The sequence below is a fragment of the Amblyraja radiata genome, chromosome 34, assembly GCF_010909765.2.
Source record: "Amblyraja radiata isolate CabotCenter1 chromosome 34, sAmbRad1.1.pri, whole genome shotgun sequence".
NCBI lineage: Eukaryota > Metazoa > Chordata > Chondrichthyes > Rajiformes > Rajidae > Amblyraja > Amblyraja radiata.
The window spans coordinates 10499963-10516547 of record NC_045989.1 but is presented as its reverse complement, the minus strand read 5'-3'; the positions used below and the strand labels follow the sequence as shown (position 1 = coordinate 10516547).

Sequence of the window (16585 nt, the reverse complement as noted above, 5' to 3'; positions counted from 1 at the left end):
CATCCTATCAACAACTAAAGAGCAGTCCTGAGCTACTATCTTATTAGAGACCCTCGAACTATCTTTAATCAGACTTTACTGGACTTTATCGTGCACAAAATGTTATTCCCTTTATCATGTATCTGTTCATTGTGGATGGCTCGATTGTAATCATGTGTAGTCTTTCCACGGACTGGTTAGCATGCAACAAAGGCTTTTCAGAGTACCTCAGTACACGTGACAATGAATTAAATTAAAGTAAACTAAAGGAGATGTGAGGAGCACATTTTTTACACAGAGAGTGGTGGGTGTCTGAAACATGCTGTTGAGAGTGATGTTGGAGGTAGATACGATAGTGGTGTTTAAGAGGCTTCGAGATAGGCACATGGATATTGAGGAATGGAGAGATATGAATCACCTGCAGGAAGATGAGATCAGTTTAACTTGTTCAGTACAGACATTGTGGGCTGAAGGGCCTGCTCCTGCACCGTACTGTTCTATATTCTATGCTTTTCTGAGGCCATGACCCCTTTATATAACATTTTAATTTATGTTCAGTTACATTTAATATATACAAAGTGCTCCCTCTCATAAGCTCCTCATCTCTGCCTTTCCTACCTGCTTTCTTCTCTGAGCTTGTTCATCTTCTAATGCTCCTTAGACTTCCTTACAATGCAAACAAAAAATCCAAGGACAAATACTTGGGGTAAGAGCATGCAATCACTGATTATTCTTTCATTGGACGTTTTTAGGAGTTCGTGCACACCACACTTTATACAAGTAATCTTGAATTTGAAGGATTTTCACATTGATACAATATATCTGTCATAAAGCAGGGAAAGAATTGAAAACAGATTTGAATAATGTTATGAAATTAAAGTTTGAAGTTAGCTGAGCACACATATTGCTCAGCTATTTTTGGCATGTTCCCTTCAAAGTAAAAAAGGTAATAAATGGTTGTTACTACTTATAATTTATATTAGAAAATTCAATTTAGAGAAAATGCTGTTTCTAAACACCTGAGACAAAATGTATAAAAACACAAGCACAATCTGCATGCTTCAGCTTCAGGTATAACATTAAAGGCCAAGCAGTATTGTGTACTGCATCACTAGAGTCTTGTCAGGTCAAGCTTGTTTTAACCTACATGAATTGGACGTTGCTTAACCCTTCCAGAATGTGTCATAACATTTGCTGTGTTGGCTGTATACAGTTGCTGTTTATTCAGTAGGGTCTGGCTTAATCAAAATACACCCAGCCATTTAGACCATTTTGTTAAAACAAATCCCCAGCGTTTCAGAGCACAGACATGGGTGTGATTATCTTGAATGGCATTGGAACGTAAATAGAGTGACACAGCAACAGACCTCATCAACTCTGAGTGGGCATCAGCTTTTCTCAAAACCCATCAACCTTATGTGTCTAGAAAAGCAATGTAACAAATTTTGGCAAAGATGAATAGCATTATGCATTCATGGCAGCTTACTTTGTTTTTGATGCTATGCAAAAAAACTGCTACTGATGTAGTCTGAATAAGTCAAAGACTCAGTATATCAAATGCCAGCCTTTCAAGAGTTGATGTGTTATTTTATATGTTAGTTTAACATCAGAAAAAATGAATTAAGAAGATCCTGCTTTACGGACGAGATAGATTTAATTTGCTCACTTCTCGGTTCACCTTCTGTGAATTGAGAGAAGTTTTGTTATAATTTTGGATCTAGAATTATGAAAAAACCCAAATATTTATTCGTTTCCAAAATTTCAGTAATAATACAAGGTAGAAAAGATAAATCCTGAACAAACAGGTGTATAATTACTATATTTTGATAATTACTGCAAGTGTTGGCATTTATTGTTATAATATGAACCTGAATTATTAGCTTTACCCGACTCTTCTGAATCTAACTGAATCTCTACAGCTTTTTCTGCAGATACTGTAGAATTTGTGTTCCTTTAATTCTAGATTGTGAAGGGTGGCTGGGTAAATTGTAATGTTTTTTCTTTTCTTCATTTGCCAGGTTGTGAAAGGCCTTACCTATCTGTGGAGCCTAAAGATTTTGCACCGTGGTGGGTAATACTTTTTGTTAAGCCTTTTAAAAGAAAAATATTATTTATTTCCCTCTGATTATCAATTAATCTGGTAGCTCAAAATAATTCGGATGGCGGATAAATACAAAATTGGGTTTTCAACTCACTGATGTGAACAATCTTAAATACCTTTGCTTGGAGCTATTGTAAATAACTAAATGCATAGCTAAATCAGTTTTTGTCGCAGTAGCTCATTTGTATTCAGCAGTTATAATAATGGAATTGGACTGTGGCATGAAAAGATAATGTTTTAATAAAAATGTTAGTGGTGGTGCCTCACAGCTCCTGTGAGCCAGGTTCAATCCTGACTTCTGGTGCTGACTGTGTGGACTTTGCACGGTCTACCTGTGGCCAGACAAGTTTCCTTAGCTGTGCCAGTTGTCTTTCCACATCCAAAAGAACTGAAGCTCGGTAAGTTGATTGGCAATTGTAATATCTCCTAGTGTGTAGGTGAGTGGCAGAATCTGAGTGAAATTGATGGGAGTATGAGGAGAATAAAACTGTGTTTCATAGTCAGACATGTAGTTGGCCAAAGACCTGATTCTTTGTTGCTATACACTCATCCTTCGAGGCCAATGACTCGCTCAGTTCATGAAGCGTTGAATAAGCCAATAATATATTTTAGATGCAAACCTTGATAGCGAATGGCAGCGGACTAACTAACAGATATCACAAATGATCCTAATCCTACAATTATCTGTCACACATCAGTCAGGAATAACCAGGAATATTTACCCATTTCAAACTCCTTTTTGGCTGTTCAGAGAAATGTCAGTTCCAGTAATATTGTCTCTGCTTTGCCTAATATGGATAAATGGGACTAGTGCAGAGGGCAATAAGGTGGCTGATGGGCCACTTCTTGTTGTATGACTATAACTGTATATACAGGCTTTATTTCAAAACATCATTTTGATTTGAAGCCTATTAATTGAGACACTTTGGTGGAAAGGAACTTACCTCATTTATCAGATCATTCCCATTAATCCAAGCCCATCAGTATTGATCTAATCCGCCACATTAGCCATTTCTCCATCAACTGGCGCCAGCTATATTTACAAGCTTTTAAAACCACAGCTGATTCATACTTGGGTGCTGAATCTCTATAAAAATATTTGTGTGTAAGATTCTTTATTTCCTTTTACTATGTATTAATATTTGTAAAAAACAAGGAACTGTAGATGCTGGTTATTACACAAAAGGACGCAAAGTGCTATACTTGATTTACTTCCACTCTCTTAACTTAAAACTGAATATGGTTAGCATCAAATTCAAATGTAATCCCATTGCATGTGAGGCTATGCATTCTTGTATTCACATGCCAGGGATGATGAGATATTTCTTTGTTTTCTAAGTTTCAAATACCTTAAAGTCAAAGGGCAAGTTCAAGTTCAAGTGAGTTTATTGTCATGTGTCCCTGTATAGGACAATGAAATTCTTGCTTTGCTTCAGCACACAGAACATAGTAGGCATTTACTATAAAACAGATAAGTGTGTCCATATACCATAATATAAATATATACACACATGGATAAATAAACTGATAAAGTGCAAATAACAGAATTTAACAGAAGTACTGTTGCTTCTGTTAAATTCACTTTTCAGGTCTTTCTCCTGTCTGACATATAGAGGATATATTACTCCACAGGTGCTTACAGCTCTAGGTGGAAGGCACCTCAAACTCTTGTTTCAGAAGTCGTATTTTCAATGATTTTGTTCTAATTGAATTTCCCTTTGCCGTTGGTTTCTCATGCATTTGAGTAACTTGGATTTCAGATTTTTGCTGAGTAAGCTACTGTGTTCCTATAATTTAATGCAGTGAAGTAGTAGGTAAAATATCAAATTAATTATCAAACTATTTAGCAGGAAATATAGCATCCTATAAAATAATCTTGATAGGTTCATCAGTTCTAGCAGATTCTCTGCAAAGACGGGGATAAACAAATAGACGATTGCAACTTTTATTCTAAAAATGGACAGTGATGGCGCTGTTTCTCAAATATCCTGTTACATCAACAGAGCAACTGCACCTCAGCTGTGGCGATTAGGCATTATATCCATATTAGGTCTTAGCCGCACTAACGTCAAGAAATGCTGACCTAAGCCCAAACAAAACCAGTACATCTTATTGGTGATGAGATAATTTCGACAAAGGCCTTGGAAAATCACCCAATGCTGTTGGCTCCAGGAAGTTCATGCCTTTTATTCCAGTAAATTACCAGTGCTTTTGCATGGTGAGATTACATCAGTCAAAAGACCCACCAGATCCCATCATATAATTAATTCTCTGCCATAATTCTCTGTGTCAGTAACTCCAGAAAAACCAGTGGGTGAAAATCTGGATAAAATAGCCGATGAATGAAATCATCTTGCATAATTGATAGGTGTACATCCGTGAACAGTTTTAGTGTGGTCTGAGGACTGCTCTTGACATTTATGGTAACCAGAATCTTATCTTGCTCCCTAGACTTACATACACATTATACATCCCACTCCTGCTTTATTCTTTTTCACCCAACCAAAAGATCAGTTGGTGGACATGCGCTCTCATTGTAAGATCAGTCACACTTTGGCATATCAAAATACTGCATTGCCCAGGACATCTATTTACTGGAATATTATGGGAAAGGAGGGAGGAGAACTCCACAGGTGCTTACAGCTCTAGGTGGAAGGCACCTCAAACTCTTGTTTCAGAAGTCGTATTTTCAGTGATTTTGTTCTAATTGAATTTCCCTTTGCCGTTGGTTTCTCATGCATTTGAGTAACTTGGATTTCAGATTTCAGAATTAAAAATTATATCTCTGTAAATCATGAGGTGGTGAAATTAACTTGTTTGCTTTTTAAAGTTAGCAGAGATAATTCTAAAGCATGAGTTTCACTATGCAGGCCGTCCCTGGGTTACGAACACCTAATGTAAGCGAGCTTCCATAATATTAAACTAACAAGTACAATGTAGGTACATACCTCTATACGGCAGTATGTACATACATACATCTTACTAGCTTCCCCTCTCTCCATTTTTAATAATTGTTCTTTCCTACCAGTCTGGGTGTTATTCGTTACAATAATATGCAGGTATGATGACCATGTCAAGTGATTTTTGTGAATTTTCGAACCTATGGGCAAAATCCACCGATGGATGTCTGTGAAAAGGGAACCCAACCCGCCTGTCACTCATTAGCTGCCTGTTGCAGAATCCTTGCTAAAAATAACAGGCTACAAAGAGTTACCATTAGCTTGAGCATCCTTTTGTTTGTTTCTGTTGTTCGATATTTTTGTTGAACTCTTAGCAATGGTTACTACATCAGAAGAATCAGCTTAAAGTTACCCTTATATGAAAGAGATAAATTAACATGCAGAGTTGAAATTGAAGCACCTGGGATTAATGACTTTGTCTGTTTATTCCAGTTGCCTCATAGTATTGAATTTAGTAACAAGAGTTCAAGCCACTTCCTGCTGATTATATTAGCTGCAACTCTTCAAATAAACTTCAGAGCAAAGTTCACAATTGATATTAATGAAGCTGAAATGTTTTAAAGGCTTATTGGTTACTTTTGCTTCTAGAGCTCTGTTGAAAGTTCCTAGCTCAGAATTGACAGCTCCCTCCTGCATTATACTGTGGTTGAACCGATGCCTTGCAGGAGAGAGATGCTGCCAAAATAGAGGTAAGGACCTCCAGCAGAGCTCTTTGATAAATCATTAACAGTAATGTAATGTACGTTTTTTTAAATGATGCAGGATAGATCTTTTTTGTGACATCAACAATCTTATGATATTAATTAAATGATACAGTTTTATTTTGTGACTAAATGCTGTAATGAAAATATTCGCTGATTTGAAAAACCTTTTCTGATACTTGTTATTCAGGGGCATTGTACATGTGTGCAGCAGGTGCAAAGCTTGTCGCTTCAATCTATATAGCCTTTGTGTTGCTTTCATCCTCTGCATTACTGAGTCATAGCTGTAATTACAGAATCATTAAATTCTGAGGTGCTTTTATAAGGGATTGTTTCTGCCTCCTATTTTTGTCCCTTTGCAGATGTCAAACCCTCTAATATGCTGGTGAACACACGAGGACAGGTCAAGCTGTGCGATTTTGGAGTGAGCACCCAGGTACGCTCAGGGGGACATCTTTATTCAAATCACCTGGCCACAAGTCAAAGAGATCCACAACAGAGGCACCCAGCTCGGGGAGAGATTTATTCACATTTAATCTCTGAGTGACTTTCCTTCATCAGTGTATGATTGTTCATTGTTTAATGACAGAAAAAATTGCTGATATTGTAATTACTATTTAAAAATAGAACAGTTCATTGAAATGCGTATTTGATATGAAATGTTTAGCCAGACAATAGGAAGGGCAGAGCGCATGCCGTGTCTGGGGAACTGTGGAGGCCTGCAATAAAAATTAATGTGGAAATCAACAATAGTGGCGGGCATTTACAAGGCGATGCACAAAATTTAATTAATTTCCATTTTTGGCCCTTGAGACAGTTGTGGTGGTGACCTGTGAGCTTGCTTTGGTGTTGATTTGAATTGCAGTCGCCCTTTTTACTCAGTCAAAGATTTTGAAGAAATAGAAGGTCAGTGGTATATTAAAAGTTGTCAAAGTCTATTCTCCCCAGTGCATTTTATGTTCTCCATTTTGTCAATGTATAAGCAGACATCTCGTGTCATGCTAGTATGCTGGTCCCCTGTGACGGAAACATTTGTTCAGACTGAGATATTCAGAAAACTGACTTTGTTATAAGCGGTTCCTGCTTTTGTAACGGGGTGAAAGAAGTTTTTTTTATAGCCACGCTGAATTGAAGGTCATGGAGTTATTTCTGCTTTCACGTATTCCACCAATTTTCAAATATTTCAGGAAAATATATAACATAATTTTAGTGTTTAAACATTGTGCTACAGCTACAGGCTGTGTCATCTAATTTATGGGAAGATTTTCTATCAGTTTGGTAGAGATTCATGGCTTTTACTTGTCAACGATGACTGGCAAAATACTTTGGTGCTCTGGTGATTTCCATGCCACTGTGTGAAACATGTAACACCAAGCCTCCAGCTGTTGATTGATTGCAGTTATCTGTTTCATTAGGTATTGATTTTGAAGGCAGATGTAGAGGAAGGTTGTTTACATTTCCCTTTAGTTCCCTGAGACCCAGATGAAAGTTAAAAACCTGTAAAGATGCTGATCTGGAAATCCTAATTCGACATTTTCGATTAGTCTTGTTTATGGCCTACGGATAGACAACGTTTCCTGTTGTAGCCATTATTGAGCAGCTAGGGTAGAGGTGCAACTAGTTCTGGAGTGTGGTTCTTCAGTACTACAGAGATGTTTTCTGATCCCATAGCCTTGGTTGTATCCAATGCACTCAGTCATTTGTTTGATATCACGTGGCTTTCATTGAATCGAATTGTGATGGTGGGGACCTTAAGAGAAAACTGAGATGGATCATTTCTTTGAAGCGTCTGGCTTAATTTGGTTGTAATACTTCAGCCTCTTCGTTACCGCTCAAATGCTGACCTCTGCCTTCTTTGAGAATGAGGATATTGTTGGAGGGTCCTCCTCCAACGGTTTCATTGTCCACTACCATTAGTATCAAGATGTGAAAGGATTGTACGGGTCTAATCCACTGTTTATTGTGAAATCGCCGTTATCATTGGTAGACCTGCATTGCAGCTTCACAAGGTTGACAACTCATAATTTTTATATGTTGTGACAACGTCCGACTGATCAACCAGTGTCTGCAGAAAGACAAACAGAATTAATATTTAGATTGAATATGTTCTGTTTTTATTCTGGTTTTCCATCACCTTCAGTTTTTCTATTTACTGCTCCTAACAAGCTCCTGGCTTAATGGTAATGGTGGAGTGAGGAACGCACTGAGCCATGAGGCAACTGATTGTGATGGTCAACTGCTAAAGCTGATGGATCAAGGCACCTCAAGCGAGCTGTCGGATCTGTTCTGAAACTATCCCAAGTAGCACATGTGTAATACCACGTAACATGATAGAGTACATCCTCTTTGTGAAGATGGGATGTTCAGAAGTCTACCAGTGTTGTCGTGGACAAATACATGAAACGGAGTGTGTGAAGGGACTTCTATGATGTGCACTGCTGTATGCCTTGCTCCTGTGATTCCGATTCCGATTCAACTTTATTGTCATTGTGCAGTGTACAGTACAAAGACAACGAAATGCAGTTAGCATCTCCCTAGAAGAGCGACATAAATATGAGCAATAAATAAATCTATTTACGTGCAAACAGTCATAGTATTTTTTTCCTGGTGGGAGGAGTGTCCGGGGGGGGGGGGGGGTGATTGGCAATCACCGGGATAGAGTGTTGAGTAGTGTAACAGCCGCAGGGAAGAAGCTGTTCCTGGACCTGCTGGTCCGGCAAAGCAGAGACCTGTAGCGCCCCCCGGATGGGAGGCCTCAGCTTTAACTGTTCACACTCAGCAAACGGCTAGGCTCACCTTCACCAGTCCTGTATTAGGAACATGACCAGGAGGGGCCAACTTTTCAAACACCATTTTGCACAAATTTCAACTAATGCAAATCTCAACAGTATAGCAGAGGAAGCCCCTTGGCCCACATTGTCTGTGCTGGACATGATGCCGACCATCTCTTATCTGCCTGCACATAATCCATACCCTTCCTTTCCCTGTGTATCTATATGCCTATCCAAAAGTGTCTAAATGCCACTCTTGCATTTGCATCAACCACCACCCTGGGCAGCGTGATCCAGGCACACGCCAACCACCGTGTAAAAAGAAACTTGCCCTGCACATCTCCTTTAAACCTTTCCCCTCTCACCTTAAAAATATGCCCTCTAGTATTTGATTTTTCCATTTTGGGGAGAAAGGTTCTGACTTTATTCCTCTCACATTTTTATAGACTTCTATCGAGTCTCCCTGCAACATCTGCCATTCCAGAGAAAACAATTCAAGTCTGTCCAACCTCTACCTGTAGTGAATATCCTCTAATCCAGGTTTCATTTTGGTAACTGTATGATTTCCATCACAAACTTTTCCTTGAACTTGCATGCTTCCAGCACCTTTGTCCTGAATTTGCTGACAAAATAACTAAGAGATGTAAATTGTGCAGAAATTGAGCAGGTCTACAGCTAGCTTTGGGTGATTTATGTCACTCTGCTATTAGCCCCATGATATTGGCAGCTCACCCACTCAAAACACTTATTTTATTGTAAGTACTCAAAGTATTTACATTTTAAGGATGCACTATGCTTGCCATAGAATATTTTGGTTTCCACTGAGCAATACTTGTTTAAAGTAATCCTAATTAATAACTTATCAGAGAAGGTAGTATCATGGATGGAGTAAATCTTCCTTAGAGATTTTTCAATTTTTAATGTTTTTACTTTTCTCTTTTGTGTTCCTGTGTCTTTGTTCTCTCTTACTCTCTCTACAAATCTAATCCTTCCTCCTTAATTACTTTTTTGCACTTCTTTCAATACTCGCTTAACTCTAGTATGCCTATAGAAACAAGGAACTTGTAAACTCTTAGAACTCGTTTCTATAGGCATACTATAGGAACTAAAAAATGACACAAATTGCTGGAGTAACTCAGTAACTGACAGCATTTCCAGAGATGTTGCCTGACCCGCTGAATCACTCCAGCATTTCGTGTTGTTTCTAGTATGCTTATGTTAGTTTCATCTTGTCTAGTTCCCAATCCACAAACCTCAATGGTTAAGCAGTTATTACAGTTGGCTCAAATATCATCATGTTCCTGGATACCTCTCCTCATCTCTGCCCCAATATCATTTTCTGCTTAAGACAAGTTTAAAGCGCAGTGGGTTACAAGAGTAAGGTTACAGTGTATGCTTATGATGTTACTGTAGTTGTGATCCATAAGTATGGAGTAATGACCTAGAAATTTGAGTTCACATCTCAGCATGGCTGCTGACAATCTTAAGTTCATTTAATTAACTAAATCTTAAATAAAAGGCTTGTATTGGTGATGGTGACCATAGAAGGATTAGATAGATTGCCATAAAAACTCATGTGGTTTTCAGATGTCCTTTAGGGAATGAAATGTGTTGACCTTGCCCAGTCTATCCTGCCAGTGACTCAACATCAATTTCGGTTCTTGACTTTTCTCTGAAATGGCTGCGAGACACTCAATTGTATCAGAACACAAAAAATAGAAAACGAAAGCAGACAAGAGGACATCTAACTGGTTGATTCACCCAGATTTGTGCCAAAATTGGGAGAGCAATCTCACAAGGACATAGAACAACAGCCTTGACTATTGTCCTATTCATTATACCACACCTTTTCAATGATGCAGCTCTTCCGTCACAATCGTGGGTATGAGCAGGTTTGTTAGGGGTGGGAGCCTAATGAGATCTGATCAGGAGAGAATGGGCGTGGAATGTCCTCACGTTAACTCTGGACCCCATGAGGATTCTGTGGGATCAGATCAAGCATGAGCAAGGAGTTTGTATCCTGTATATGTGACTGCGCCTGTCACCTTTTATTCATCATATCCCTATTTCAGACTTGACATAAGGATGCAAATATTCATCATTGATAATTCCTATCTAGACCATAACTACATTTCACTTTTCTCTTGCAGCTGGTGAATTCGATAGCAAAAACATACGTGGGAACAAATGCATATATGGCGGTGAGTAAATCCACTGATGTTACAAGTGTTACAGAACAAAGTCTTTCCCAATAATGCCCGTATAAATTGGACAGTATTGTATTTCTTAAGGCAATCACAGAATACATTGTTTCAATTTATTTTCTAACTCTGTATGCTACTTTTACAAGTGAAATTTAATAGTCATATATAAGTGCGGGAAAGAATGCAATCAGCCTGTGCTAAATACATAACTAATTTGCAGAGACATGCTGTGTGGGCATCCACATTTTGAAAATACAGGTTGTGTATTTTTCCTGATTCTACTGTGCTTCTATAGCTTTCATTGCTCGAGATGGGAACATTGAAGATAATGCAGTTGCTGATGAAATCTGTTTTTTTATCTGCAAATTTGTCAGCTTCCTTGTGCACTTGTAACACTTTTAAATTTGCTAACCAGTGACCCAGGAAAGGAATACAATAGAGAGATTAATAACAAATAAATCATTATTTTACAAGAATTATACATCCTCAGCCTCCATCCTTGTTCAGACTGAGTAGGAATCGTGTTTGCTCTCGCAGATGTCTGTCTTGCTTCAACCTACAGATTGGGCACCCAGATGTTTCATTCTTATTTATGGTGTTAGGAAAGAGACAACCGTGCTGTTTTGAAATGTGTCTTATTCCCATATATTCAAATCAAAACCATACTGTTATTACCACTTCTCTTTCTCTTATTAAATGTTTTGTATAGTGTGTATATACACATCCACAAATTCTATCTGTTATCATAATTTTGTGTACGTACATATCATTTACCAATGTAATGTAAGTTTGCTTATTTTTCCAAAGTTATTATGTTTTACACCCTCAAAACTAAATCATAATTATATTTGAGAGGGGAACATTTTAAAGGGAACCTGAGGGGCAACTTTTTCAGAGGATAGTGGGTATGCGGAATGAGGCGCCAGAAAGTTGCCGCTCAGATCCCTTTAAAAATGTTCTTCTCTAATCTTTAATTATAATTTTGTTTTGTGGGTGGAAAACGGAATGGGTGAGGCTACATTTAAAAGGCATTGAGACAGGTACAATAATTCTCAAAAATTCGCAAATGCCCACTAATTCTAGCTCAGGTAGGCAACTTGGTCGGCATGGATGAGTTGGAAAGAAGGGCCTGTTTCCATTCTATATAACCTTTCTGAATCTAAGTTTTTGCGTCAACACTTACCTCTTAATTTTCCTTTTCCAGCTGTTGTAGTGTAATTGCAGCATCTGGCCACAAAATGACCAGACGAGTCAAATTTCTGAAGTCTTGTAAATTACTTTGTTGCCTTTTTATATACTAGAAAATAATTGTATCAACTTTTGATGACATATATGCATATATTATGAGTTAATTTTTGGAATGTTAAATTTCTAAGTAAATCTGAATAGTATAACTCCATAAATCAAAGTGAAAAATAATATACCAATATATATTCATGAAGGCTGCAGGAGTCTTTGAACAAGGAAGGGCTGGCATATCTTGAAATAAACTTTGTTTTTCAAAGCTTATGAGACTTTGACGATCTGTGCTTTAACGTGCGTTTTCAATTAATTAATTTTCAGTCTCTTCCATTAGAATGTTGCCTGGGTTTCAACAACTAAGTTACAGAGAAAGGTTGAATAAGTTAGGTCTTTATTCTCTGGAGCGCAGAAGGTTAAGGAGGGACATGATAGAGGTCTTTAAAATGATGAGAGGGATAGACAGAGTTGATGTGGATCAGCTTTTCCCTTTGAGAAAAGGGAAGATTCAAACAAGAGGACATGACTTCAGAATTAAGGGACAGAAGTTTAGGGGTAACATGAGGGGGAACTTCTTTACTCAGAGAGTGGTAGCGGTGTGGAATGAGCTTCCAGTGGAAGTGGTGGAGGCAGGTTCGTTGGTATCATTTTTAAATAAATTGGATAGGCTTATGAGAAGGGAATGGAGGGTTATGGTATGAGTGCAGGCAGGTGGGACTAAGGGAAAAAAGTTGTTCGGCACGGACTTGTAGGGCCGAGATGGCCTGTTTCTGTGCTGTAATTGTTATATGGTTATTATATGGTTATATTACCCACAATGTTCTGCATCCAAGATGGCAAAACATGCAGTGTGCAGTTTATTGTGGGGAAACTACAGACAGACTGCTTAGAGCATATTAAGAACCATGTGATTTAACAGTTTCATTTTTCTGAGCATCTCAGGCTCTTTCCCATGGCTCAGCGCGTTTATCTGGTGCCAAAGATCTTTATTTACAGGAAGATTTCAATATTCGGTCTCCAGGCTGTATTGACCTCTCAGCAGGGGTACAACAATTGACCCTTATATACAGAATGAAAAATCAGTTATATCTCTCTAATCCTGATGGCTAGCCAGCAACCACTGTCTATTTGGAGGGTATATTTTGGACCACAATTGTCACATCTCCCCACAATTAACTAGCTGTGGGCACAGAGATAAATATTGGATATTTGGGAGTGGGTTAACTTCATGGGTGGAGAGGACATTTAAAATGAAAAACAAATTGTATTCAGCTAGCAATCTGAAAAAGGATGGTGTTCAAGAAAAAACTCTCTCTCTATAAAAAAACAAAGCTATTTTTCAGCTCAATATAGAGAATCATGTTACAGCATTGAAATGATGGAGCAACCAACACCAAATATTAATTTATCACTTAGATGGGGACTTAATCTTTTAGTAAGTTTAATTAGACAAGAAGGAGGTGTTACGCAATGGCATGTTTATCAAGTGATATTTTTCTGTCCTGCCTATTTCTGCAAGTACTAATATAGTCTTTCTAACAATCTAATCCTAATATTGTTTATTAAAGGAAAAAAGCACAGCTGGGCAAGTCTGTAAAGCTTACTTCAAACACATAAGTCTCTTTTTGTACAATGGCTTTTGCAACAGTGTCTTAATTGGATGGAATTTATTTTCTGCTTTGAGTGAAGAATAGCTCATGAAAATCCAGCTTAAAGATGCCTTTGCCCATTAATCAAATTACCCTGCTTTTCTTTGAAATTTGTCAGACCGTGTTGTATCAAACAAGTTCAACCAATGTTTATTTTTATATTATCACACCCAAAAACACATCAATTATATTTTAATTAGAGACAACATTTACTTACATTGAAATCTGTAAATCTGTGTACGTAGTTGACCTGTACATAAGGCTTATATACAGTCTTATTTATAGTCATCATAGACCCCAAGAGTGGTGCTTGCTTGATTTTGAACTGACATCGAAGCATTTACATCATGCAAAAGTGCACTTTATTTAAAATGTATATTATCCCAAAGATTTTACTGATACAAACATATTTACATTATAAATATGGGCAAAATTAAGTTTGAGAATAAATACTGTTAAATGTCTGCAAAAGTGGTTCAATGGTAATTTATTGTCATGTGTACCTATTTGCAGTGAAATTATTTTTTTGCATGCAATTTCAATCCCACTATATAATCAAGTCAAGTCAAGTCAAGTCAAGTTTATTTGTCACATACACATATGAGATGTGCAGTGAAATGAAAGTGGCAATGCTCGCGGACATTTGTTCAAAAAGACAAACAACCAAACAAACTATAAACACAATCATAACACACATATTCTTTTACATAATAAATAATGGAAGGAAAAACGTTCAGTAGAGTTAGTCCCTGGTGAGATAGGCGTTTACAGTCCGAATAGCCTCTGGGAAGAAACTCCTTCTCAACCTCTCCGTTCTCACCGCATGGCAACGGAGGCGTTTGCCTGACCGTAGCAGCTGGAACAGTCCGTTGCAGGGATGGAAGGGGTCTCTCATGATAGTGTTGGCTCTGGAGTTGCACCTCCTGATGTATAGTTCCTGCAGGGGGGCAAGTAAAGTTCCCATAGTGCGTTCGGCCGAACGCACTACTCTCTGCAGAGCCTTCTTGTCCTTGGCAGAGCAATTCCCAAACCAGATGGTAATGTTCCCGGACAAGATGCTTTCCACCGCCGCTGCGTAGAAGCACTGGAGGATCCTCGGAGACACTCTGAATTTCCTCAATTGCCTGAGGTGGTAAAGGCGCTGCCTTGCCTTTCTCACGAGTGCTGAGGCGTGTGATGCCCATGTCATATCCTCGGAGATGTGGACTCCCAGATATTTAAAACAGTTCACCCTATCCACAGGATCCCCATTTATCCTCAATGGAGTGTACGTCCTCGGATGATGTGCCCTCCTAAAGTCCATGATCAGCTCCTTCGTTTTTTTGATGTTCAAGAGGAGGCTGTTATCCTGGCACCAGAGTGCTAGACCAGCCACCTCCTCCCGGTAGGCCTCTCGTCATTGTCTGAGATCAGGCCCACCACCACAGTGTCATCAGCAAACTTAATTATTGAGTTGGAGCTGAACCTAGCCACACAGTCATGTGTGTACAGGGAGTACAATAGGGGGCTGAGGACGCAACCCTGGGGCGATTCTGTGCTCAGGATGAGGGACTTCGATGTATTCCCTCCCATCTTGACTACCTGGGGCCTGGCGGTGAGAAAGTCCAGGACCCAGGCACACAGGGAGGTGTTGAGCCCCAATTCCATTAGCTTCCCGGCCAGCCTGGTGGGGACTATCGTGTTGAAGGCTGAACTGTAGTCTATGAACAGCATCCTCACGTAGCCCCCCTTCTGGCTGTCCAGATGGGAGAGAGCGGTGTGCAAGACCTGGGAAACCGCATCGTCCGTGGATCTGTTCGGACGGTATGCAAACTGCAACGGGTCCATGTTCCGAGGGAGGAAGGCGCAGATGTGTTTCTTCACCAGCCTCTCAAAGCATTTCATGACTACCGAGGTAAGGGCCACCGGACGGTAGTCATTCAGACAGGCTGGGGAGGTATTTTTTGGTACCGGTACAATGATGGATTTTTTTAAGCAGGCAGGGACCATGGACTTGTCCAGGGAGAGATTGAATAATGTAGTGAGCACTGGAGCTAGCTGCGTAGCACAGGACGAGTACTCGCCCCGAGATGCCATCGGGGCCTGCAGCTTTTCTCGTGTTCACCCGAGTCAGAGCCCTCCTCACGTCGTGCTCGGACAGCGAGAATGTGTGCACATTAATCCCTTCAGCTTCGGTAGCCAGCCCGCTGGCGGTATTGTCGATAGTCGTCAGACCTGGGGTGGTGTTGCCCCTCTCGAAACGAGCGTAAAAGGGGTTCAGGTCATCAGCTAGGGAGGTGCCGGTACTTGCGGATGAGGGAGGGGTGCTCCGGTAGTTGGTTACAATCCGTAGCCCCTGCCACAGGCTTCTGGTGTCCTGCTGCTCCATCTGTAACTCCATCTTGTCTCTGTATCTTCTCTTTGCGTCCTTCACCGCCCTTCGCAGTCGGTAGGACTCTGCCTTGTAGACAATAGGCACAATCGTATTAAATATAAGAGTGTAAGATAGTTGAGCACACTGAGCCAGTACTGGAGAGTCACCATGTTTTAGGCGTTATGCTGTACCCTTCATTAGAGGAGATATGAATCGTGTACTTGAAATCCCTGAAGGACATATTTCCAACCTCACTTATTATTTGGGAAGGAGGCCACTAATACAAATGTATCCCCAGAAAGAACAGAAAGACTGCAGGTGGACACGGGGTAATCTTGTGCACTACTTGGGCAGGTCAAGAGATGGCTGGTGACAGGGCTGCAAGTGGTTCTAGCATTCAGATTTTAACCATATAACAATTACAGCACGGTAACAGGCCATCTCGGCCCTTCTAGTCCGTGCCGAACACTTATTCTCCCCTAGTCCCATCTACCTGCACTCAGACCATAACCCTCCATTCCTTTCCCGTCCATATAACTATCCAATTTATTTTTAAATGATAAAATCAAACCTGCCTCCACCACCTCCACTGGAAGCTCATTCCACACAGCTACCACTCTCTGAGTAA

The 16585-nt window shown here is 39.6% G+C and overlaps 1 protein-coding gene across 4 annotated transcripts in view; it reads left to right on the top strand.

Annotated features, from left to right (window-relative positions):
• map2k5 (mitogen-activated protein kinase kinase 5) overlaps window positions 1-16585 on the top strand; it is a 235402-nt gene that overhangs the window by 122630 nt on the left and 96187 nt on the right. For all 4 annotated transcript variants that reach the window (XM_033050038.1, XM_033050037.1, XM_033050039.1 and 1 more), the window contains 3 exons: window positions 1998-2046; window positions 6104-6177; window positions 10663-10713. In XM_033050038.1, the coding sequence (XP_032905929.1) occupies window positions 1998-2046; window positions 6104-6177; window positions 10663-10713 (174 nt within the window). The remainder of the gene's footprint in view (window positions 1-1997; window positions 2047-6103; window positions 6178-10662; window positions 10714-16585) is intronic.